This window comes from Vidua macroura, chromosome 1 (assembly GCF_024509145.1).
Source record: "Vidua macroura isolate BioBank_ID:100142 chromosome 1, ASM2450914v1, whole genome shotgun sequence".
NCBI classification, from domain to species: Eukaryota; Metazoa; Chordata; class Aves; order Passeriformes; family Viduidae; genus Vidua; species Vidua macroura.
Genome location: NC_071571.1, coordinates 104,600,527 through 104,624,615, shown reverse-complemented (window position 1 = coordinate 104,624,615; position 24,089 = coordinate 104,600,527). Strand labels below are relative to the sequence as shown.

The 24,089-nt window shown below is 40.1% G+C and overlaps 1 protein-coding gene across 23 annotated transcripts in view; it reads right to left on the bottom strand.

The window, feature by feature from the left end:
* The window catches only part of EPB41L3 (erythrocyte membrane protein band 4.1 like 3), a 97,112-nt gene that overhangs the window by 35,900 nt on the left and 37,123 nt on the right, over window positions 1–24,089 (bottom strand). For all 23 annotated transcript variants that reach the window (XM_053973889.1, XM_053973967.1, XM_053973926.1 and 20 more), the window contains exons 4-6: window positions 5,751–5,855; window positions 3,470–3,512; window positions 694–769 (exon numbers count right to left, since the gene is read on the bottom strand). In XM_053973889.1, the coding sequence (XP_053829864.1) occupies window positions 694–769; window positions 3,470–3,512; window positions 5,751–5,855 (224 nt within the window). The remainder of the gene's footprint in view (window positions 1–693; window positions 770–3,469; window positions 3,513–5,750; window positions 5,856–24,089) is intronic.

Sequence of the window (24,089 nt, the reverse complement as noted above, 5' to 3'; positions counted from 1 at the left end):
ATCAAAACTTTTGTGCCTCCTTCCAAGGAGGAAATCAGGTGAGGTTTTGGGCTTTTTTTTTTTTTTTTTGTTGTGGTTGCAAAATGAACACAAAACCAAAGAGCAGAGGTTTAGAGTGCAGAGCTGAGTGACTTGGAGAGGAGGGAGTAGCTATTAATTACCATCATATTTTCTATTCCATGCACATCGATTTCTTACTTACTTAAATGATACACAAAATTTGCATATGCATGCTTATTCTCATCTATCCTGGCTTCAGCTGGGAAAGAGTTCATTTTTGCCTAAGTAGCTGGCACAGTGCTTGCTCTGTTTTGGATTCAGTATGGTCACAAAACCACATTAGCTCACTTATTTCCTTTCATAGTCATGATTTTACTTACAGTAATAATTTGTTACCTCTGACAAAAATGGGCATCAGGCATCTTTGAGAATAATAAAATCAATTCTAAGGAATATACATATTGAAAAAGCTGGGATTTAGGCTTAAACTACACAAAATACTTCATAACACAGAGGATAGACACTGTTCACACTATCTTTTCTGTCAAAGTATTGCATATTTTCCATAAGCTCATATAAAAAAGAGAGACAATTGGAATATAAAACACTTATTTTCTTGTATAATTGGAGTGTAAGTACTACCAGGAACAGCTTTTAAGCCACTTCTAAAAAGGTATTTAACATTTAAAACACCTGGTAATGTCCTCAGATAGCTGGGCAGGGTCTGGAGGATAGAATTTCACATTAAATGCAAACTGCCAAGCACCACCTGAAAAAAGAACATAGATTGACTGAAAATACACTGGAAATGCAAACAGAGATGCTCATGCTATTCAATCACCAGAAGACTTAAAAATATCCCAGACAAACAATTAATAAGAACAGGTTTTAGAATAGTTTTCCCACACATCGCACTGAAGATACTGTATTAGATCAGATTTTACAGTTCTTTTCTTACTTAGCAGGATTTCCACTGAAGTGAGGACTCTGAGTGAGCAGCAATTTAAAAAAAATTTAAAAAACCTCTCAGTCTTAGAACAAGGTTTATTGAAAGTAAGCACCACACAGTCTGTACAAGTTTTAAAAACCAATAACCCAAAGCACAGAGGCACTGGAAACACCACAAGCCAGAGTACAAATGGGCTCTGGTGTAGGGTGATGTGCTGAGGTTTAGCTGCCCAAATCAGCTCACAGCATCCTCTCAGAGTGCTGCCTCAGCACATAGCTCCTTTCTTCAGCAGACATAAATTATTGTGCAGACAAAACTGCAAGGACAAACAGAGAGTATGACTGCAAAAGTACACAGCACTGGGAATTCTTATTTAATTATTTCACTAAATTTAGTTGACCCATGGGATGGATACTGGTTTGTATCTCCAGAGTTGGCAAAATTATTTCTGGAGTGCTAGCTTTAAATGTTGTTAAAAAAAGTAATATCAAGATTTAAAAAATAGAGTTGAACATGGTAGGTAAATTTAGAAGCTATTCTGAAAAAAAAGGGTTAGGTTACACTAGCACATGACTTGAATGCAAATGAAAAGCAGTAATAAAACCCCAAACCACACTGTTCTTACAAGCAACAAGGAACTTTTATCCCATGGGAGGTCCCATCCACTTTGGTCATCCACACATTTAATCTCAAATGTTCAAGACCAGGCTGGATGGGGTTTTGAGCAACCTGGTTTAGTGGGATGCGTCCCTGCCCATGGCAGGGGTTGAAATTAGGTGATCTTTAAGGTCCTAACCAATCCAAACGATTCAATGATTCTATGAATGGGCAAGAAGAGTTTTGCTGTTCACCATCAGGAGTTCAGCTCTTGGCAAGATTTTTAGAGTCCTTGATTCTAGGAACTTTTCTATTTTCTTGGGACATAAAAGACAGTGAAAGTAAGATTTGGCTGGCAGCAAGGATGGGACATGGTCCCAGCAGAGAGTAGACCAGAGGTGACACCTGGCTCCACAACAGATGAAAAGGACCATGGCTTGTAAATCTATTCCTTGGCACAAAAAATAAATCAAACCTATGATAAAGTCTATCATAATAACACAGATGGTTAAGATAGAGAAGTAAGCAGTCTTCACCCCATATTTACGGGGTTGGAATAAAACCTAACACTGTGCAAGTTAGTGGGTTATAACTAATGGGATGTGAACCAAGGGCCTTTCTCAACCACTGGGATGAAGTCCCAGCAGTGTGGTCTGCGTGTTGCACAACTCAGCCAGCGTTTAGCAGGACTATATATATGCTTTAGAAAGCATTATGCGTAACAGCACTACTTTTCCACTGTTGGCCTGTTGTAAACTTCTGGAATGAATTGTACAAAGAAAGCAAATTATTACTGTCATTTTTTTGCAAATACAACTGTCCACTGCCTCTAGTCCAGGATGAAACTCTTCTGCTCTGGTTAATCTTCTGCTGTCACAACCTTTCGTTGTCTATTTCATGGCTTGGGTACATATTAAATGCATTTCAAATATGTGGTGGGGAGCTGAACTGCTTTACTTGCACTGACCATCTGTGTAACCTGACTCATCATGGTCTAAAGCACCTTCCTCTCCAGATCCATCCCTTCATGAGATTTTAAAAAGGCAAATGCACATTACTTTGTATTGCAGATCACTTACTTGTAATGAAAATAATACTGGAGGAAAGGGGAAGTTGCTCATAGTAAGTGGGGAAATTTTCCCACCAGTGTAAATTAACCCTTTTAATCTTGGAGAGGGAAGGGATTTCTTTGCCAGGTGTGACCCAACAAATGTGAACTACCAGATACATTTGTTTGTGAAAGCACAAGTGCTAGAAGAGGTCATTTACAAAATGTGCAAAGAAAAAAAAAAAAATTACTGATGCTTTTCTGCCCAGAGAAGTCATACACATAGACATTTTGTCAATTTTTAAAAGTGAGGGGAAGTAAAAAAACACAAGTCAAGTTTTGAGCCCAGCAGTCTCAAAAAGGTTTTCCTCTGAGAGGTTTTTGAATTTCTAATGCATCAGACATCTAGTTATAACAACTTAGCTTTTAAAAAGATTCATGTGAATCAGAAATTTAACTGAATGGTCGTTTTAGGAGCAGAGATCAATCTTCTGAAATGAAGAAGATTTTAGATAGAGTACTATTTTGTGTCAGTGAATTATTTCAGTATGGGGCATGAGCAGTGTTTCTGGATATGATATAAATATCAGTAATGCAAGAAATAATTCAAATACATGGCCTAGTCCCTAAGGTTACATTGCTTAATGTCAAACTTCAGGATTTTGCATCACTGCAAATGTCAAGTTGTTTTCAGCAACTCAAGTTCATGTGTTATGAGCATCAGTAATGCTTCACCATCATCATAGTGTAAAAAATCTAAAGGATGTACATAATTCCTTTGCTAAAGACTTGGGACAGGATACAAAAGATGATTGTGAAATAACCTTTGTCCCCATGGGGAGACATGTAGAAGGGGGCAACGATAACAAACTTACTTCGGATCTGCTTCTTGATTTCCTTGGCAGGGTCCAACCAATTCTGCAAAGAAAATGTTTCCTTTTTTCAATTTGAATTAGAAAACACAATAAATGTTATTTTTAAAGCAGTGCTATGAGTCAAAGCTGGAACATGTGAAGCTCTGCCACTCCTTTCTCCTTGGAGTAATAGTAGGCAGGGCTAATACTAATTTTCAAGATGTGGCCCTGGGTAGAAACAGGATTTTTATTAACCTTCACAGACTTTGAGGGCCTGAATAATTTGAAATAAAAGAATAAAAAATATAAATTTGTAAAATAAGCCCACAGAGATCTTTTTGCAGAGTGTCTTCAGGGAAAACTGAATTTCTACAAGCTTGTTATAAGGAGGTAGTTTTGATTGTTTGTTTTTTTTTTTTTTTCTCCAATCCTGGAAAGGCTGAAAATACTTGCTAGAGGAAAAGCAAGTGCAGACTAGGGATGTTTGCAATGCAGCATGGGCACAAGGGGCTCTCCAGGGAAAACCAGAGGCAGAACCACAGCACCCCTGCCCCCACCCACACCATGCAGAGCCCAGTGACTATGCAAGACAAAACCCTGCTGAGGAGGTGGAGAATTATCCCAGTGATGTGTTAGTACTTCATGGATGCCAAGGAGCAGATTAAATTCCTCTGGAGGAGGCACACAGCAGCTTGGGGTCTTAGTGCCTCTGCTGTCTTGACCTCTAAGAGAATCAAATTAATATTTAAAATGCGTCAGAGCCCAGAACAAAAAGTTTGCTTTCCCCAGTAAAGTTCCACTTTGTCCAAAGAAAGATAAACAAGTGTACCAGAAAGACAATAAAACACTAAAGAAATATCAAACAAGCAGAACACAACAATCCCTCCCCAACAAAAACAACCAGTTTGCAGCTGTCCAAACCTGCTCTGTGGTGCAAAACCTGAGCCTGAAGATCTCCAGCTATTGCTGAGCACATTATGCACCAAGAAATTAAAGACATATTAGGGTTTCTGTTTACAAAGATGACCTGGGATTTGGGCACATATGTTGTCTGGCTGGAAGTTATGTGACAGAGGATAGAGAAGGATAGATAGAATTGCTAAGTACTTTGACATTAAAATATGCATGTTATTGATCAATAAAAGGGGTGGCAGGCAGTTGTTCTTTTAACTGTTCAGCTCTGTAAAGTAACTGGTGAGCTATAAATATTTAGTGGTTCTAAACAACGTGTTAATAATGAATCCATGCTTCTCTTTCCCATAGGAAAGCATACCTATCTGAAAATGCACTTAGATTTCTGCCTAGCTTTTCTCAAAACTCAAAACTAAGCACATGCTAAAGCATTATCTTGTGCTGGCATGGACCAAGTATCTGCTTAAGTGATTTTCTGAATTAGAAACAAAGAAGTCTGTAAAGAAAGGGGAAAAAAGAAACAAAAAGATTGATTTCTTTAATATCATATATATTTGAAACAAAAGGAAGCCTAGAAAACACAACTGTTGTTCCCAAAAGACATAAACAGCTAAAAAAATAGTAGAAGCTTCAGCTCCATCAGGGAAGACCTTTCAGGCCTCACAAAGCACAAAATACCTTCACCTGGTGAGCTCTGCTGAGCTTCTGCACATATTGCTAAGAAGTTTTGTACTAGTTTCTGTTAAAATATTTATCTTAAAATAAATAACACAACATATTTTAAATTATCCTTTGATACTCTCTCTTTCACAGTACCATGTCCCAAACACCTTCACATTAGATCATCTTCAACAGCTTGTTTCATATGGAAGTTGGAATGCAGGACAGCAGAATGTGACTCACTATTGCTACCAACAGCTTCTGAAGATTAATGTCTTTAGTAAAATCAACAACAATGCTAAGATAAAGTCAAGGCTCAGAGCCTTCCCTTATCTTAGCAGTTAGCAGGAATAATCAGGCATCTCCTGCCTATTTGTATCCCAACAACTATTATTAAGCCATATTTTAGTATTATTTACTTTGGAGTGTATCTGTAAGTGTAAATCTGACTTTCATCTATGACAGTAAAGGAATAAATCATATTAGAAAGAGCACCAGCTATATTATTAATATCTTCCATGTCATAAATTGCCAAAGGAGAGGGAACCCAAGGAAACACAGGAGATGCTTTTGAGAAGTAGAGTCACAAAAAACAATCTCTCAAACTGTGTCGATGGAAGTTGGCAAGGAAGATAAAACCAACTTCTGGATTGTTTACAGCTGTCTGAAGAGTGTCTCAGGGAGTTCTGATGTTCACATGCCAAAGGCCACCTGCAGTTTTGTGGGTTACCTTTTGGTTTTCTGTGTCTCTGTATGTTAGCCCAAAGTAGTCTTTTTCCAAAAGGTTCAGATGCTCGCACACTTTGTCGAATAGCACTTGACCTCTGGAACGTTTCTGTGGGAAATGAATAGAAAACAAACAAAAAAGATGCTTAAGTTTGCAAAATAAAGTAAAATAAGCATTAAAATAACACGTTTTCTGTCAAACCAGTAACCTCAAAATTATTCAAATCAACACATCCATCTTTCCAACCTATTGACCTGGAGCTTCATATGAATCTGCTGAATGGGGCAAATCCTCTTTTCCTAAAACCTCAAGTCCTCTTGCAGAGTTAAAAATAAGTCATGTAATAAGATCTCTTCTTTTTCTCAGAAACTGCAGCTTCAAGAGCATGAAGAGGCCACACCTCTGCAAACCAAAGCAATTCTTTGGGTGCAAGTAGCAACAAATATCACTACAAAATATTCCTGGTCATGGAATATCAGAGTTGTGACTGGGGGGGCAATCTACTGGAGGAAAAACCAAACATGGACGTACTTTCTGCTTCAGTGTGAACTGATAGATGCCTTCAGTAGCAGTGTGGACTGGTTTCAGGACCCATTTTTGTCTAATACACAGGGAAATGTGATTAGCCATCTATGGAAATCACAGGAAGAACCTAGTATCTGACTGGGAATGCAGCTGCATAAAAAAACAGCTTTCCAGTGCCCCACTAACCTTCTCCACTGCTGGCATGTCAGATGAGAAGACCTCTCACTGTCAACATCTAGAGCCCTTAGCAGAAGATTTGTAGTATCTATCATACTGGACAGTAAAAATTCAGGTCATCCTGTTTCTCAGCGTTGTACGTGAAATTGAGAAAATAATTCTCCAGAAAGCCAAACAGACAGAAACATCCTCTTTATAACCTACACATGCCAACTTTGATATGCATTAACTATGATAAACAATTCAAAATTATTTGGGCCATATTTATCACTGCATTTCATCACTGCCTGCTTCCCAAAGTGCAACTCAACTAAAGGAAAACTCTCCACTTCATTCTGACCACACGCATACATAAATATTTTAGTTGATATCAGCGCAGCATTTTCTTTATCTGTAGCATACACGTGACTAGAAGCAGACTGGAAACACACTACTTGCTTCAAAGGCAATGCAGGCAGTTGACAAAAAAGAGGAGAGAATGCCACCTTCAAATTTACGTGCCTCTGCCAACAGAGCTGCACCCGGACTGTGCTTCCAGCCCAGCAGCCTTGGCTGGGAGAGGGTAGCTCAAAATCCAAGCTGACACAGCTATGCCAACAAACCCATGGAGCCCAATGTTGGCCTCAAACTATTTTAAAGTCCTAAGCAAGCCAAAAGAAAAAAAAAGGAAAGAACTGAGGGTTGCTGCCTAACACCCAGTGAAAACATCACAAGAGATGATGGAGGGAGTTGTGCAGCATAATCTAATTTGTGTTAAATTTGGTATTTTTATTGCCATTCAAATGGTATATTGGAAAGGACACTGGAAAACATCCTTTACAGTTTTATCAATGGAGAAACGGAAGCGTGGCCTAAAAAATGTTCTCCAGCTGAGGATGAAAAACCAGGCCCAGAAATGCATTACAAGTGTATTCCTGTAACTTCATTTACTGTGCCTTCTAGCATTATTTGAGCAAATAGCTTTAGGGCCTTGTTCTGTGTGTCACATGCTTTCCACGCTGTAAGTAGGAAGCATAAATATGCCCCAGCTCCTTTATAATGTCAAACAAATGTTTAGTTAATTCTTCACGCCCCGAACTTGAAAGTAGGTAACAAGAGGTTGGTGGTTTTATACTTGGTGCTCTCTGTAGAGAAAGAGGCGGATAAAAAAGATCTTAACACTAGTGTGTGGAGAGGAACCAACTCAGAAACTTCAAATGGTCACATTTCTGCTGTAAGCAAGCAATGCTGCATTTTGACTAATTTCTTGCTCTTCTACTTGTTAACAAACTAAGTAGTTGTACTGAATTGAGAAAAACAAGCAGGTTAACTCTAGAGGACACCAGCTCTGAAAAACACTATGTCTACACCAGTGAACCACTTACTTATATTTGAATTGTGGCACTTCAGTGCTCTCTTAATTTTAAGAGTCACTCAAGGCCAACACAGGAGCTGTATTATGTAGCCAATCCATAGCTATAGAGATCTACACAGATGTCTGTTTTGAGAAATAGTAGCTAGCAGCTGCAAGGTATGGTGTTTTAACAGGGAATTACAGGAAACCGTTGTGAGGACTGTGCTGTAATAAAAACCAAATGCCCAGAAAACCCCCAGTGCCCAGTATTTCTTGTTTGGCTACACCCTGCAAGTAAGAGCAACTACGGCAATCTGGAACAATTTTCATGGCAATGCAACCTCCTCTTCCTCCTCCTGTATGAAGATGCCCAAGTTGTACATAAGCAATTTTCCACAAAATTCCTGCTGCATCAGGATGGGCAAAAACCCTGCTGGTGGTGCAAGAGGACATGAGAAATCAAAACCTAACTAACAGTCCTCCACGGCCAGGGTCTTCTCTTCACCATCACGAGGTAAGAACTGGTGATGATTGAGGGAAAGTCTGACCAAGATAACTTCTATTTCGTTTGGAAACAGCTATTAGTGTCCAAACACTCACATTGAGTGTTGGATGAGCCTCACATCATAGCCTCACCACTGCCCCTCACCCTGCCTGTTCCCAGGTCAGAGATGACCTGTAGGAGAAGGATTTAGAGGACTCTGATCATCTTGGGAGCTGGAGCAGCCCAAAATGGAGTCACCCCTGCTGTTCTTCTAAAACAAAAGAAATCCTCATGCCCCTGCACATAGGCAGCAGTGCCACTTCGTGTTGTGAGCAAGCACACTGTTTCTAAAGCATCACTGCACAGAAACAAAATGAAGGGAAGCTGTTGCATAAATCCATGGGAAATTAGGAGGTCCAATAAGAAATATATAATTAAAGCAATTGAACAGACCTGTTTTGCCCTTGTTATTTGTTTTTATTGTACTGCATGCCCAAATAGCCCTGCCATGAAAGGCAAGGTTATCATTGCTTTGGCAGGAAGAGAATGGGAGGAGAAGAGAAAGGTCAACTTATAAATTCATACAGCTCCTCAATCCATCCTAAACCTTCATTTTCCATTATGTTGGAGTGACCAGTCTAAGACGATGAAAGATTGACAGCCTGCTGGTTACTGTGGATCACAAGTTAATGCCAAAAATGCCAATCAATTCCCAGCAGTCCAAAAATGTAGACCAAAAAATAAATAAAACCAGAAAACTTTGTACTATAAAATACAAAATATTTTGTATTTATAAAACAAAAAATTCTGAAAGGTAAATCTTGCAAGAGCATCCACTAGAAATATTCTTAGATATTTTTCAGGCATGAATGGGATGAAAGGAAATGTGCAGATGTGAAAAAAGACACTCTGCTTAAGCTCTGGGAAATCAAGTAAACAGAAGGCATACAACACACAGATTAAACAGTATAAATGAACACAAAGGTCTGGGAGCAAAAACATTACGTTTTTTCACAGCCTCATCCCTACAGGTCTATAAAGGCCAGTGCTCTCTCTTGAAGCTGGAATGGGAATAAACAGCCTCCTGGTGAAGTTCCCAGTGAAAGGAGCCAGCAGCAGCAAACTTGGCAAACCAGTGCCTGCCAGCAATTCTCACACACAAGGAGAAGCAGCCTCTCTTCTCACCAGCTTCTCCTCAGTTTTGAAGTTAAGTTTCTCCTTCCTTGGGATGCTGAAGGTCACAAAAGTCTCTCTTGTCCTCTAATTGGCTTCTGTGCCATGCTCAAATCTTTCCACATCTCCTTCAGCCCATGTCCCTCCATCATACCCCCATCACATTACAAGATCACCAGACCAAGATTGTGTGAACAACAGAGTGAAGGGCTCAAAAATTAAAGTACTTCCACCTTTGCTCTGCCTGGATAACAAGATTATTATCAAGTCAATTATTCTCATTGGAAAACATTTAGGCACAACATTCAGTATTCCTTAATGCAGAACAATAATAAGCAAGTTTTCCTTTATTATGATTAAACCCATAAGCTGTAAAGTACTTATAATAAGCAAACATTATCAAAGTGAAAAAACACAAGCCTTTGCTATCACTTCAGCCACAAACTGTGTATTGTATGGTAATCACAGAACCACTGATTGACTGAGACTGGAGAGCACCTCTGGAGATTGCCTAGTCCATCCTCCCTTCTCCAGAAGCACCACCTACAGCAGATTGGTCAGGATTATGCCCACTTGGGTTTTGAATACCTCCATGGATGGAGACTCCACAGCCTGTGGGGGCCACTCTCATAGTGAATTTTTCTTTTCTTCTGTTTAAATGGAAATTCCTGTCTTTCACTTTGTGCCCCTTGTCTCTTCTTGTGGCAAATGTGTACCCCTGACCACATTCTGGCTCTGTCTTCTTCACTCCACCCATCAGATATTGATACACATTGCTAAGATCTCCCTGAGCCTTCTCTTCTCCAGGCTGAATAGTTCCAGCTCTCAGCCTTTCCTTGTAAAAGACACACTCCAGGGCCTTCCTCACATCTGTGGCCCTTTGCTGAACTCTGTCCAGTATGTTCATGTTTCCCTTGTACTGGGAAACCCAGAATCAGACTCAGCACTTCAAGACTGAGTAAAGGGAAAGAATAATCTCCCTCAACTTGCTGGTAATACTGCCCAGGATGGCATTGACCTTCTGTTCTGCCAGGAAACATCACTGACTTCTGTTCACCTTTTTGCCCATCAGGACCCTTGAATAATAAAACCTCTGTATTGTGCCAACCCAGCTACCAAACTCATATGTTACTGTACTGTGTTAAGCCACAAGGAAAATGACATAGAAAATTAGCAACCAACAACTTAATACAAAGATATGATGCTAACTTCCTTGTTCTACAGGTGGTAGTAAGGCTCCAGAAAATTTCTTTGGGAGTCAGTAAAATATAGGGAAGAGATCAGGAAGATTTCAAATGTTATGTGCTGGATCATGCGTCCCAGGCTGGAAGCCAGTTGTGCCAGAGGAAAATATATCAGGATTCAGATCTGCCACCTCCAAAAGACAGATTTTATTTCTGTGAAAGGCAGTAGGCTTGGCTGCCCCATGTCAGGAGGCACCACCTCTCCAGAAGGTCTTCAAGCTGCTGTGGCTCCTGGTTTGGCAAACCTGCCCTGTCCCTGAAACACAATCATTTGCAGTCTCTCTGCAGGCCATATTGGCACCCACCCTGATAATGCAGCCTGAGCCTCTTCTGCTGCACCTCACCCTGAATGACCCACTTTCACTTGTTGGGTAACCTCCAACCTAGAGGACCAATCATGTTTCCTAGCTCTGTGCCAGCTAGAGCCATCCATGCTGAGGACCTGTCAGTACTCAGGCTTCTTTCAGAGAGAATCCAACCCTCTGTCTGACAGATTTGTCACTGGAGGGGCAATGCCATCCTGGACTGGTAGCTCAACATGGCTGAGGAGCCTCTGTTCTCAGAGGGTTTCAAGGCATTGGCCAGGCAATGCCACAGCTGGCCTGCCCACACCTGCTCACTGCCCTGGCCTGCCCTGCTCATGTCAGGGGCCTCTCCAGTCCCTTTGAACCAGCATGGCCGTGACACTGGGATCCCTGTGCACCTCCCCGTGTGCTAAGGGGTTCAGTGTCTAATTACAGGCTGGAGTGTTGGTCTATTCTCAAGGCTCTATTTTTGCTCACTAGCAGATTACCCTCCTTTCACTGAGAGGGAAACAGGATGAGGAGCTGATGAGCAGCAAGCAGCCCTCTCTGCTTCCTAGAAATGAAAACCATTGCAGCCTCCAAAGTGACGCACTTTGGGGCAGTTCTGCTCTGGCATTCAATGCTGCAGTCTCATGTGGGTGCAGAATGCTGAGCAAGGGCTGCTTGCAGCATGGAATCAATTACAAGAGATCACATTCAGACCAAATTTTGCAGTGCTAGGGAAAACACAAAGTGAGAACAGAGTTCTACAGCCAAACATCTATAACAGGATTCATTTTTGCCACCAATAACCATCAACTCCACTGCACAGCAGCCACAAGGTCAGGACAGCCCGATGAACTGAAACTTCCCTTTCTGATCACTCAAGGAGCTCAGTAAGATTAAAATGTATCACAGCTGTGGACCTGGATTTTAAAAGAGAAGAGTTTGCACGTAACTTTCGGCAGAAATACATATACAAATGACCTTGCTGCTTTCCTGGGAAAAGCTGCCAAGCTGCCAGTGAGCAATGTCACACTAGCTCTAGCCTGGCATCCAACTCATACAATTACTGTAATAACTCTAGTTAGGCAGGATCTCTGGAATAAGGACAAACAGATCAGTATCATGAAATCCCAGTACGAATAATTGGACTCGAACTAATGTTGAGGTTATCTGGTTCACATTCCTAATTAGCATTTGCACTTTCCAATGGATCTCAACAATGCACTGTATAAATGTGTGGGCTGGCTCTAGCCTTGCATGCTGTAATTTATTTTGGCATGTGGCTGTACTAACCTCTTCCTTTTCCCCTCTTCCTTCTGGTCGGAAGAAGTAGCTGTTCTTTTTTTTCCCTTTCCAATGTTTCAAAATTTTTTTGATGAAAAAGATTCCAATTGTGTGCAGAGCACTGATATTATTTCATTTTACTGTTACAATTTAAATTACTTTTTGCAATTTAATTTGCTTGATACTTTCATTTTCTACACTGCTGGGCTGCATGGTAGTCTCCTATGTGCAAACACAAGTAAAACACCTGAAAAACTTAAAATGTATATGGCAACAAATAAGAAACATACACAAGGGGAAGCTTCTCCATCCCCATGTTGCAGCTTCTTTAATTATTCTTGCAACACAACGAAGTGAAAATGATTAACTGGTTGTCAGGAATACTTTGTGCTCACCACAGAGAGCACTCTCTTAACAAAATTCCCCCAGCTGAGTCTCTGAGTCGCTGAATTCCAGCCTCCTGACAACACAATTTCTCATTCTTTCCTCATGAACTACCCCATTTACAGAAAATGTATGCCAAATCCCAAAAAAAACCCCAAAAAAACCCAAAAAAACCCCAATACTTCTGCAAATACTCACTACTTGTAAGCTAAAGTTACCAGGCCTGTAAGATCACTTTTGTATCAAGAATCCTATTTCTGGGGGAGGGATATGAGCATCACACATATGTCATAAATTAATATGCATAGGCAAGTATGTTTATAATTTGATGCATACAATATGTGCACACACACAGATGTGAAGTTTTAAGTGGATGTTCATTGCAGTTCCAAATGTAGAGAAGCTTGAGGCCACATCATGTTGCTTCTCCATCTACAGAAAGTCAATCAGAGATTCTAAACTCACACAGTCGTTCTGGTAAGGAGCACATTTTTATCTGTAAATGAAATAATAATCAACATACATTTCCCATGTTTTTCCTGAAAAGAGTTTGAGCTGTTCCAGAACCAAAGAGCTGAATTGAGAAATTCTGGAAGCTGATCATTGCACTTTAGGCCAGAAAATTTCCAAACATGGAGGACATGTTTTTTGAACATGTGTTGATTGAAGCCAGCAGAAAGAAATAGCAATTTTTTTCTCAAGGAAGATAAGTGAAAAAGTCATTCCGAAGAAGTTTAACTTCATTTCACTTCTACACATTTGTAATTTGCATTTTCAAAGGATTTACTCTTTCCCTGTTTATATTTCCCCACAGTTTCTCTCCACAGGGAAAAGAAGATGAAACAGAAAGGTCACAGGAGAGAAAACAACTCCTGAATTTCTTCAAATCTCGCGTTTCTCAACTGAAGCTCCCAGCAGGAAACTAAGTGAGGAGAATCCAGAAATAAAAACAGGATAGAGAATCTTTCCTGGAGTCTTAACTGGCTGAAAATCAGCAAGTTTTCCTCTGGTTTACTGAAGTAAATATCACATGTGTAATGTGTAGAATAAAAGCATCTGTGAGCATAACATGACTTAACCACTGGAATTTAGGTCTCTAAATCCCCTGCTGTGTTTGCTGAAAATGGCTCTGGCAGTTCTAGAAGCATCAATAACAGTTAATTCATCTGAAAGTTCAATGTGTTGCAAGTCATGTTCTAGGCATTCCACAAAACATTTTCAAGTCATTTCTCCTAGGGAAAAAAACCTTTGCCAAAGTTAGCAGTGCAACACTGTACACCAAAGACAAAGGTAGGATATATATTGACAAAGCAAAGAACAAATGCCCTACCTTCCCTCTTCCACACAGACCAACATAAAAAAGCTTAAAAATAAAGGAAATTAATTCATATTGTCTTTTTATTCCAACTACTTTTTTTCTTGCAGAAAAAAATCTGCATATGCAAACTATTATAAACCAATGTCTTGGCTAGAAAGTACCCTTAAACATCATCTAGTTCCACCCCCCACCATAAGCAGGGATACCTTCCACTAAATTGCTTGAAGTCCCATCCAACCTGGCCTTGAACACTTGCAGGGATGGGGCATCCACAACTACTCTGGGCAACCAGTGTCTCAGCACCCTCATAGTAACGAATTTCCTCCCAACATCCAATCTAAATATTCCCTATTTTAGTTTCAAACAGTTCCCCTTTGTCCTATCACTATCTGTCTAAGTAAAATGTCTCTTTCCCTCTTTTCTGTAAGCCCCCTTTAACTCCTGGAAGGCCACAAAAAGGTTTCCCTGGATTCCTTTCCAGGCAGAACAACCCCAACCCTCTCAGTCCTGTCTTTACAGGAGAGGTGCTCCAGCCCTCTGAGAATCTTTGTCGCCCTCCCCTGGATGAGGAGGAGACATAAATGTTCAAAATATAACGCATAATCATTAATAATAAATGTTCATAAATGTATGCCTAGGATGGACAGAACGCTCTCATCCAGTTTGTAAGCAGTTGGCCAGCAAGTGTAGGAGATACTGAACAAGACATTTTTGCCAGCCTTTCAGGATGCAAAGGGAAAAAAGACACACTCCAAGAAAAGAAAACATTCAAAGCAAAATACATTCATTTTTTGGTTCTCAAGTTTTCCCTGCTTCAGTGGTAAACTGTATTTGGAAATGTCCCAAGTCAAAACTCCAGATAATATCTACTTAATAAAATATTTAGCCAAAAGTGGGGAGAACTAAGAATTAGGCAATTTCAAATAGATTCTTCTGAATAAAAGCTATATTAAAAAGACTTTTCTTTTTCGTTATGAAGCTACTTAATGTACAGAAATGCTTTTCCTGAAAGCTGCATATCAATATAAGCTCTCCAACTGTTCTATTTCTTTATTAACTTCTTTATCTGTGAACCTTCATAAAACGTCTCAGTAGGTGACTGATATAGAGTAATAGTTTGAAATAAAACCTGCAATAATATTTTGCATATCTGTCTCTGCCTTTTAATTTAGAACACTATCTTATACTGCTTTGCACATATAAGTGATGCCTCATAAGGAAACAGAGTAGATGAAAAGGTATTTTAACATACAGTGATGACTGATCACTTTCTTTTTTTCCCCCATGATGGTAGTACTATAATTCAGCATCTTATTGATATTTATGGCAACACACCATATTGAAATGTATTACCATTCCTGAAAATAACTTTTTCTGTCAACCACTAACCAAGCATTTAGATCAACAGATAAATACGTAACACTGCCTATGCTACAGTTAGATACCTGCAGCAAATGTCAATGACATTGTATAATATGACATAGTTTTTATCAGGGGCAACCTTCTTTAATGCCATTTGAGCTGGCAATCCTAAACAGCCAGCACTAATCTAAAAAAACAGAGAGTACTGCTAAATCCCAGTAAGAAGATTGGTGACCTAGTCCCGATTCTGGCATCAAACCAAATTAGGGTTTTTGCCTTCTACATCAGCAGCAGAAATCACACTAGCACTGGCACCACACAAGCTCTAAGCGTCCTGACGGGTGCTCTGCACAGTTTGCATCCTTTGGAAAAAATAGTGAGCACTCCGTTCATGACAATGCAACTGCGCTGGGGGCACTCGATCAAAAATAAACACTCTGGAGCATGTTTTTGTATGTGGAAGTGTGAGAGCCATGTCTGCACATGCACAATGGCTACAGAAATACTTGTCAAATGCAATGATTATCAAATGCATCCCAAGTGCATCAAAAGAATGAATACCATATAAACTGAGGTCTGCTACCAGCTTGCGACCGCTACTCTGTGATAAATGAATATGAAAAGAGTGGACACAATTTCTCAATTAGAAGTTCTGTCCTCAGCACATTTATAAGCTTTACACATTTGCTAAATCATGACATAAAATAATAAACAGTATTCCATTTATGAAGGCTTTTCAGCAGAGAAAGTAACCCCCCCACTCAGCTTTCTTGGGAGCACAGATTGTTTGGGCTTGGATTTTAGCTAGACATGCAGCTGATCCATTGGCTTAATGCCTCCTGATTGCCCTACCGCCTCCTGCAAGACACTTTGCAGTAACTCAGGCGGGTCTCTTGGGATTCACTACAGCAGCTGAAGCTTTCCAGTGGCGGCTATAAATATTTTCCTTATTCTACCTACATTTGGACAAACTCAACAAACACTCATCTCACGTGCTAACTGTGCACAAGACTAGTATCAACATAGCAAGGGGAACCAATCACTACCTGAGATATAAATAGTCCTTGGCATAAATCAACAAAAAAACCCCATAAACAGTTTGTTTATTTTCAGATGAAAAAGCTCTCCTGTCAACATAGTCCGATTTACAGAGTAATCTTACCATATGAATTTAAAAGCCACAGAGCTCTCTCTGACCTACATTGTCAGCCTGGAATGGAAAAAAAAAAAACAAAACTACACTGCAGAGAAAGATGCTCTTGAGGCAGAAGAGGGAGCAGGATGATCAGGCTTTTAGATTTGGGGTACTTTAGATAGTATTGTACCATCAGTGCTGGGGTTTTCATGAAAATTAACATATCCTGTTCTTAAGCTACATCCAAGCTTTATCCACTTCAGATCAAAACCATTTCTGTCAGAGTGAGATAAACCATGAGAGACAGACCTTGCTGCCCTATCAACACTTTGCTTTGCAAGCAGATATTTCACCACCCAGTCCTGTCTATGATATTCTGTTCACTGTGTCAACAGACAAGGATGAGAAAACATGAAAGCAGCCCAGTGCTGCATGGGGCTCAACTGGAAAAAAAAAATCTCCCATGAGGCATTTTCTTTGACATGCTAATATATTTAGAGGATGATAATAAAGTGAAGATTTACTTCGTTTGGGTCTGGAAATGGCAATTCTAAGTGTAAACGTGGGGACAGCACCTATAAATTGGAGCAACTAGAAACAGAGCTGATGAATTTAGACAGCTCAGTTGGGACTGGAACAAGCAGCAGGCACTTCATTGACACTGAAACAGAGCAGGAAACATGACAAATTGCAGGGAAGCTTGAAAGGAGCGTGACTGGGCAGTGACACGAAAATCAGCAACTTCTGTGTTGGTTGGGCATGAGGTAGAGGAATGTACACATTGTACAGAAACAGTAGAAGGCTTTGAGTGTTCATTTGGAAAAGGGAAAAGACAAAGCCTGTCATACACTTTTTAAAATTTATATTCCAGCAGTCGTTAAAAAATACATGCAGAAGTTAGGTGCTGGCTGCACAAGGCACTCTAGTAGAAAGCTGGAGGCTCTCTGGGGCCAAGACCACCCCAGGCAATAAGCCTGGAGAATACAAACATGAAGGGACTGTCTTACCCTGGTGAGGCCATCAGCAAAAATGGTGACAAGGACAGGACCCCTGGAGCCAAGAGACATCTCTCAGTCTGGAGTGAAAGGCAGGTGGAAGATCATCCTCTCCCAGGCTCTTGCAAACAGGTTAACCAGCAATGAACCTTGCAGTACCTCAGTTTGAGTGTGCATGATCAAACCTAGCTTTTAAAATCTTTGCCAGATGGAGAACAAGCTCCTGTTGCTTGGCTTGTGTCCATCTGGTTCCCCAAAGGGAGGGAACCAGAGACACTATTCCAGTAGAAAGTTTTCAGCTAACCATTTATTCCCCAAAATATACGCAGTTTCAGAGCAGCTGAAAGTATTTGTCAGTGTAGGTGGACTGCTCACAATAGTTTTCAATGTGATGAAAAATGGCTGGTACCTCCAAGGTATCAAAGAGTATTTTTGCCTGATAAACTCAACATTTCACTGCACAAAAAATTTTCAGAAACTATTAACAAAAGACACTAGTTAAGAGGATTAGATCTAGAAAATGTAGATGTGGAGAAAATGTATGCAATTTTTTTTTTTTTTAAGCTTCTGGCATTTGATTGTGACCATGTCCTCTGATGTGCCAAAATGTGTAATTTAAGGCCCCACCTGCTGTTCACTTGGTACATCTAAAGGAGTGGCTTAGTTTTAATTCTTGGTTCCTCATTCTGTCTCTAAAATACCTGCACATTAATTGGAGAAAATATCTGTCTAAATGTTTAGGTGTCTCCCGACCAAGGTTATAAGAGACCTTCTCCTTGAATACCACACAACCCAGACGTTCCCAGCCACAAGAAGCTGCGGGGGACCTGAGCCTCCCCTGGCAAGGCAGAAATGCTCCAGCCCCATTCCCTCAGCCTTGTGGCATTTCCAAAAGGCTTAGTTCAACTGGATTGTTTTGGTTTAGATTTCTTTAGCTTCAGTGAAATAAGAATAATAGCCATAATCACTAAAAGGGAGCCCAAACACTTTTGGTTTTGTTTTAATTACCAAACTGAAGAGAAAAAAACCTTTCTCTTCTCAGCCTCACGGTTGATCTTTATGAGATCATCATGACATTGATGCTGATTTCCAGATCATTATGCTTCTTGAATTGACAACTATTTTAACTCACAAAAAGAGGCCTAGGGTATTTGGAAAAAGCAAGTCAGAAGAACTGTTTAACTTTATTCAGCTGAAACATATTCAGGCAATACTCAGACTCCTACTGACATGTGTCAGGTAACATAGATCTTAAGTGAATCCCCTGGCTAATCCAAGTCAGCCCTAATTAGAGGGTCTGGGGACAGAAAACATGCTGTGTAACAGTGATGATGCCTCTCAACCCAGTCACTTTTACTAAAATATATCCTGGGGAAGAAACAAAACCCAAAACAAAGGTCTTCATATTAAATTAAGTGAAGTGTAAACAATGAGTAGGTCAAAAGGAAAAGACTTATTTATAAAAGTCCTCTTGCATTCAGTAATCAGTTTCACATGTAAAGCCATTTGCAAGAGACTCTGTGGAATTCATTAAACAATTAAAATGTGCAGGGGGGTAACTGAAACTGTATCCTTCAGAATGCAGAGTGCATCTTATTACAAGGTTTCCTTCCTGACCTTAAAACCTACCCCAAAACCGAGGAGAAATTTGATGTTATTAAACTCCCCATGCAAAAGTGGCTTGCAGGTCCACACACACAAACTCCCAGGGAAGGGCCAGCTGGGACTGCATGGGGAGGGGCACCAGGGGGCCATGCATTCCTCCTCTATCATACAGAAACACAGGAGGATGTTTCCTCCAGAGGGAGTCTTGCAGGTCAGGAAAAGCAGCACAGGCAGCCACTGCTCTCTTTCATTGCTGGCAGAGGTGGCAGTGCAGAAATAATTCTGCTTGTTCTCAACCCTTCAAGCCTGTCCTAAGACAATCTTCAGTGACTTATTTTTTAAGGAAGCATCATGTATTCTCACTTTTTAACAGGAAAATGAGAAATTCATGCAAAAAGCAATAGTTCAACTATTAGAGAATCCATTTATTTCATGTCCATTTTGTCTTCAAAAAGGATTATCAGCCCATACTTGTGTAGGGCAGAAAGGGACCAGTTCACTTCAGTCTGCTTTGGTCCATGTTACAAATCCTGGTTTTAAATGTACGAAAAGAAAACTTCTAGCTATTTGAACTCAAGCATGCTACTCTGATGTGGCCTGAGGATGTGGGGAAATCCATTAAGAAAGTGGGCTCTCCACCAGGGAGGAAGTCACCAGAGCTTCATTACAAAGGTGTAACAGTGGCTACAGTATGGGACACTGAACCACTGCCCAGGTTGCAGTGGCAGCATGACTGAAGAAACTGGAGCTAAAAACACCCATATGCAGTGCATTTTTACCAGTCCCTTTCTACTTCAGCTGACCCCCAACTTAGACAGAAGTGGGGTTAACAGTAATACTTTGTGAGATGCTGTTTCTCCATGTGCTGTGCAGCTTATCTGGATCCTACGTCAACTTGCTGTTTGATGTAGGGCTGCAGAGATGCCACAGAGAGGCTGCCATGGAAACATTTGTTTTCATTCACTGGTGGCCTGCATGATAAGAAAGTCTGAGTGGTACAGGAATGATGAAAGAGTATAAATTACCAATGGCCTCAGACAGCTGAGCCTTTCAAAATTAAATCTAATTATTTTACCATTTATTTAGACAGATTATGTTACAGCTTTCTGCCCTCACATTGTGAATGACAGCATGTATATATTTAGAGCAGAAACAAAGACAAATTCCAACTTATTTTAGAAAGACACTTTAAATTAGGCTATGTGTAATGGAGAGCATGACAGCTTGTTCCACTTGCATCTTTTAATTAAAATGCAGTGGTCTAGATAACAGAAAATTGAGATGGGGCAGATATGAACAACAAGGGAAATAAATCCTAGAAAAAATGTAATTGTACTACAGCATTTGAAAACTCCTACTTAAAGCTGAAGAAACCCAGAAGTAAGTTATTTTTGCTTGTTTTCTTGAATCTTAGGAAAAACTTGAACTGGCGTGTTCATTACCTTTTTTAGGTTATCTGAAATTAATTTGCAGTCTTGGATCTTGCTTTCTCCTTAGCTTTTCAAACCAATGAATGCAAAGCATAGGTCTCACTTGCTTAAAAGAGACAATCTGAAGTGCAGTTTTGGCCACAGCTCTGGCCTGGGACACTTTGACAATCAATATTTCTGAGCATGATGCTGGCTGGGAGAGCACAATGAACAACCCAAGGAGAACCACTGCCAGCAGGGGTGAACATCTAGGTGGAAACCACCATGCTTTGTCCCTCTGAATGGACTGCATTGACTTCTGTGATCCAACACCCCTCAGAAATCTCCAGGTTCTTCATGACGTGGGAGAAACACACAGCTGCCCTGAGGCTGTTTGTCTTGGCAGACGGGACAATGTCAATGCACAAATACCTCTTCTCTAAAAGCCAACAGCTTTCCCTGGGGAGGGCAAGCACCATTAGGTGGCCATCCCACCTTGGAAAGGAAACCCTGCTCTGAAATAAGGCTGCCACTACCATCTGCAGGCATCTGGACAAGAGCAGCATCGGGGGTACAGATGGTAATGCTGGTGGTTTATGGTTTTGGAAGAGGATGAATGAACAGGTTGAGTAACCTCCTTAAGCTGGTTTTGGCTTGTAATGTGTTACTGCATGAAAGACTTTCTGGGTCAGGACAGATAGAGCACACAGGCAGTACCACTGCAGGGCCACGAGGGAAAGCTTTTACCTGGTATTTGTTTAAGATCCTTTCACTGAATGGAGACTACATTAGATGACCCCCTGTTAACCTCAGCTTTGAAGTTAGCTCCGCTACACTTTCCCTCATACATCTCATACAACATGAAAAAACCCTCAGTGTCACAAATGCAAAGCACTGAATGTGAAAGAGATTGAAAGATACAGCAGCAGACAGTGAAAATGCTCAGAATTAAATATGGAGTAAGAAAGAGGGGCTTCTGAAACAAAGGACAGCAAGGGCATAATGGATTAACCAAACTTGCCTCAGAAGTGTCTCAATCTGTGAGTACATGCCATGTTGGCTGCCAGGTCATTAGTGGGATGAACACATAATTGATAAGCTGCAGGTTGTGCTCTACTGGAGAGCAATAAGCTCCTTTAAATTACATTAATATTTAACATACATAAAAAGCATTTGTCATTTGCAAAGCACTTTATAGAGTAACTGATGGATTCTATAATGATCCCCAACTCCCAGACTAGGGAGTGCAATTCTGGAGAGATAAATACCTGGCCTGCATCCAAATCAAGATTCACTGACAGAGCTATTATTCTAGCTCAAAATTAGGTTTCTAAGTTTCTGGTCCTTCCAGATTACATTGTTTTGTAGCCTTCAGTAGGTAGAAGCATGATACACATGGAGCAGAAAGAAAGGAACTGACAACACAGGATGACATTTCTGACTCACATCTAAAAATTGTCATATCCCTACCTTGGGTCACTGTTCACTCTGAAAGATGCAGATATGTGGGTTGAACACAATGAATGGAAGTATTAAATATCTGATTGCCATGTTATCTGTCCCTCTCCCTTTTTTTTTAAAGAATTAGTCTTGGGAAATTTACTGACCTCCATAATTTGTTGGGCGCTTTATATATTTTGTATTTTATATATATTTATATAAAGCACCCAACAAATTATGGAGGTCAGTAAATTTCCCAAGATTAATTCTTTATATATATATTCTTTTTCTATAAATATATATATATATATGTGTGTGTGTGTGTGTGTAAAAGAAAGAACTGCGATTAGCTCACTTGCTTACAGCATGGTGATAATAACACCAAGGGGGTGGGTTCAATCCCTGTATTAGCCATTCACTTAAGAGTTAAACTTAATGATCCTTTTGGGTCCCTTCTAACTCATAATATTCTGTGATTCTGTAAAAACTTCATGGCTTTGTGTGCTGCTAACAGAGAAGAAAATATATATATATATATATATATATATATATATATATATATATATATGTATGTATGCTTGTGCATATATACATTTCCCCCCATTTAAATTGATATAGTGATTTCACATGAAAGTGATCCTTAAAATATGATAGCATTTTTCTGAAATATGATAGATTGTTTCTTACGCTGCAGCATTGAGTTTCTGTGTAACTGACACAGAACTTTATTACCCAAAACTTCTGTAGAACTTCACCTTCAGCCTCCTACACAATTTCCTGGGATGTCTCCTGAGACAGACTCTCAGTTTCCCTGCCCTACTAACTCCCTTTGTGAATACTTTTTTACTCCTCTGGAGAAAAAACATAGTGAAAGTCACATCATTTGTCTTGGCTGGACTCAGCATCCTTTTGCTGTAGCTAAACTTCATGCATGTAAGAAGTGCACTTCCTTTGGATCTACCAAGAATGCCCATGGGCTAGAGTGGGCTGTGCCACGGAAGCACCTGTAGTTGTACCATCAATACATACAACATACTGATAATACTACCTAGGAAGGATGCAAAGTCTGAATCACGCTGTTTAAGGTATGTAAGGTGTATCACCACTCCAGCTGCACTCGTTCCCTGAAATATTTGTTCCTCCTAACTAACTTTGTTTCAATGTGCTCCACAGTCTACTCACCATCATAGCTTTACAGTCATTTGAAAAGCCATCCTTTTAGGAGCTCTATTCTCATAAATATTACATTCTGCCTGGGAAGCCTGATCATCTTAGAAGCAGGTAAAATGATTACTGATGATAGTCAATACAACTTGAAAATATTTCAGCAATGTAAGTAGAAAAAATTCATACAAAACTTATACTGAACATTATTCAAGAGATATTCAGAACTTGCAAAGCAGAGAAATCTGAAAAGCAATAAAATATGATGGCTTCCACATGCCAGCATTTTTATGCTTCAAGAGAACTCAAGTTTAGTGAAAGAATGAAACTTTCTATAAAAAGCATTATTAACAGCATTTTTTTGCATAAGTGGAAATCTAACGTAACAAATCTCCCTTTCTGCTCCATCTTAGATTCCTCAGATAAAGCTCAGCCTGCTAGACAAGATTTCCATAGAAATCTTATTTGGTAAGATTTGCTTGATTGTATTCCAAAAAGTGACTCACATTTTACAAGCAAGTGGCAAAAGCTGAAATGAGTTGACTCTTTCCATCAAAGCCAGTATGAGTCATTCCTCCAGTTTAATGGCTCCCACACTATCCCTGAGTGACAAAATTGAGACTGCAGGTCAAGAAATGACCACTTAATAGTCACAAAAGATGTGACTAGTCCTAGATAGCTAGTCCTAGGCTGAAGGAAACAACATGGGACTTGGCCAGTGAAATGAAAAGATACTCAGTCACATGGACAGCTAATTTGCTGTAAGAGTAGTAAAATACCAGCTTCTGTTTGCAGCTTACTCCTAGCATGACAACATTTGACCCAACTGTAATGCCAGGGGTAACTAAAAACCAATAAGGTTTTTCCTCACCTGCCACTCTCCAATGCACCTAAAATGAGAGCAGCTGAAGGACAACTGGGCTGAGTGCAACATGATTGTAAACATGCCATGATTTGGCTCCCAATCAGGTACTCCTTTTCTCTGCCCCTTTTTCTTCTCCATGCTCCTGTGGATTTCCC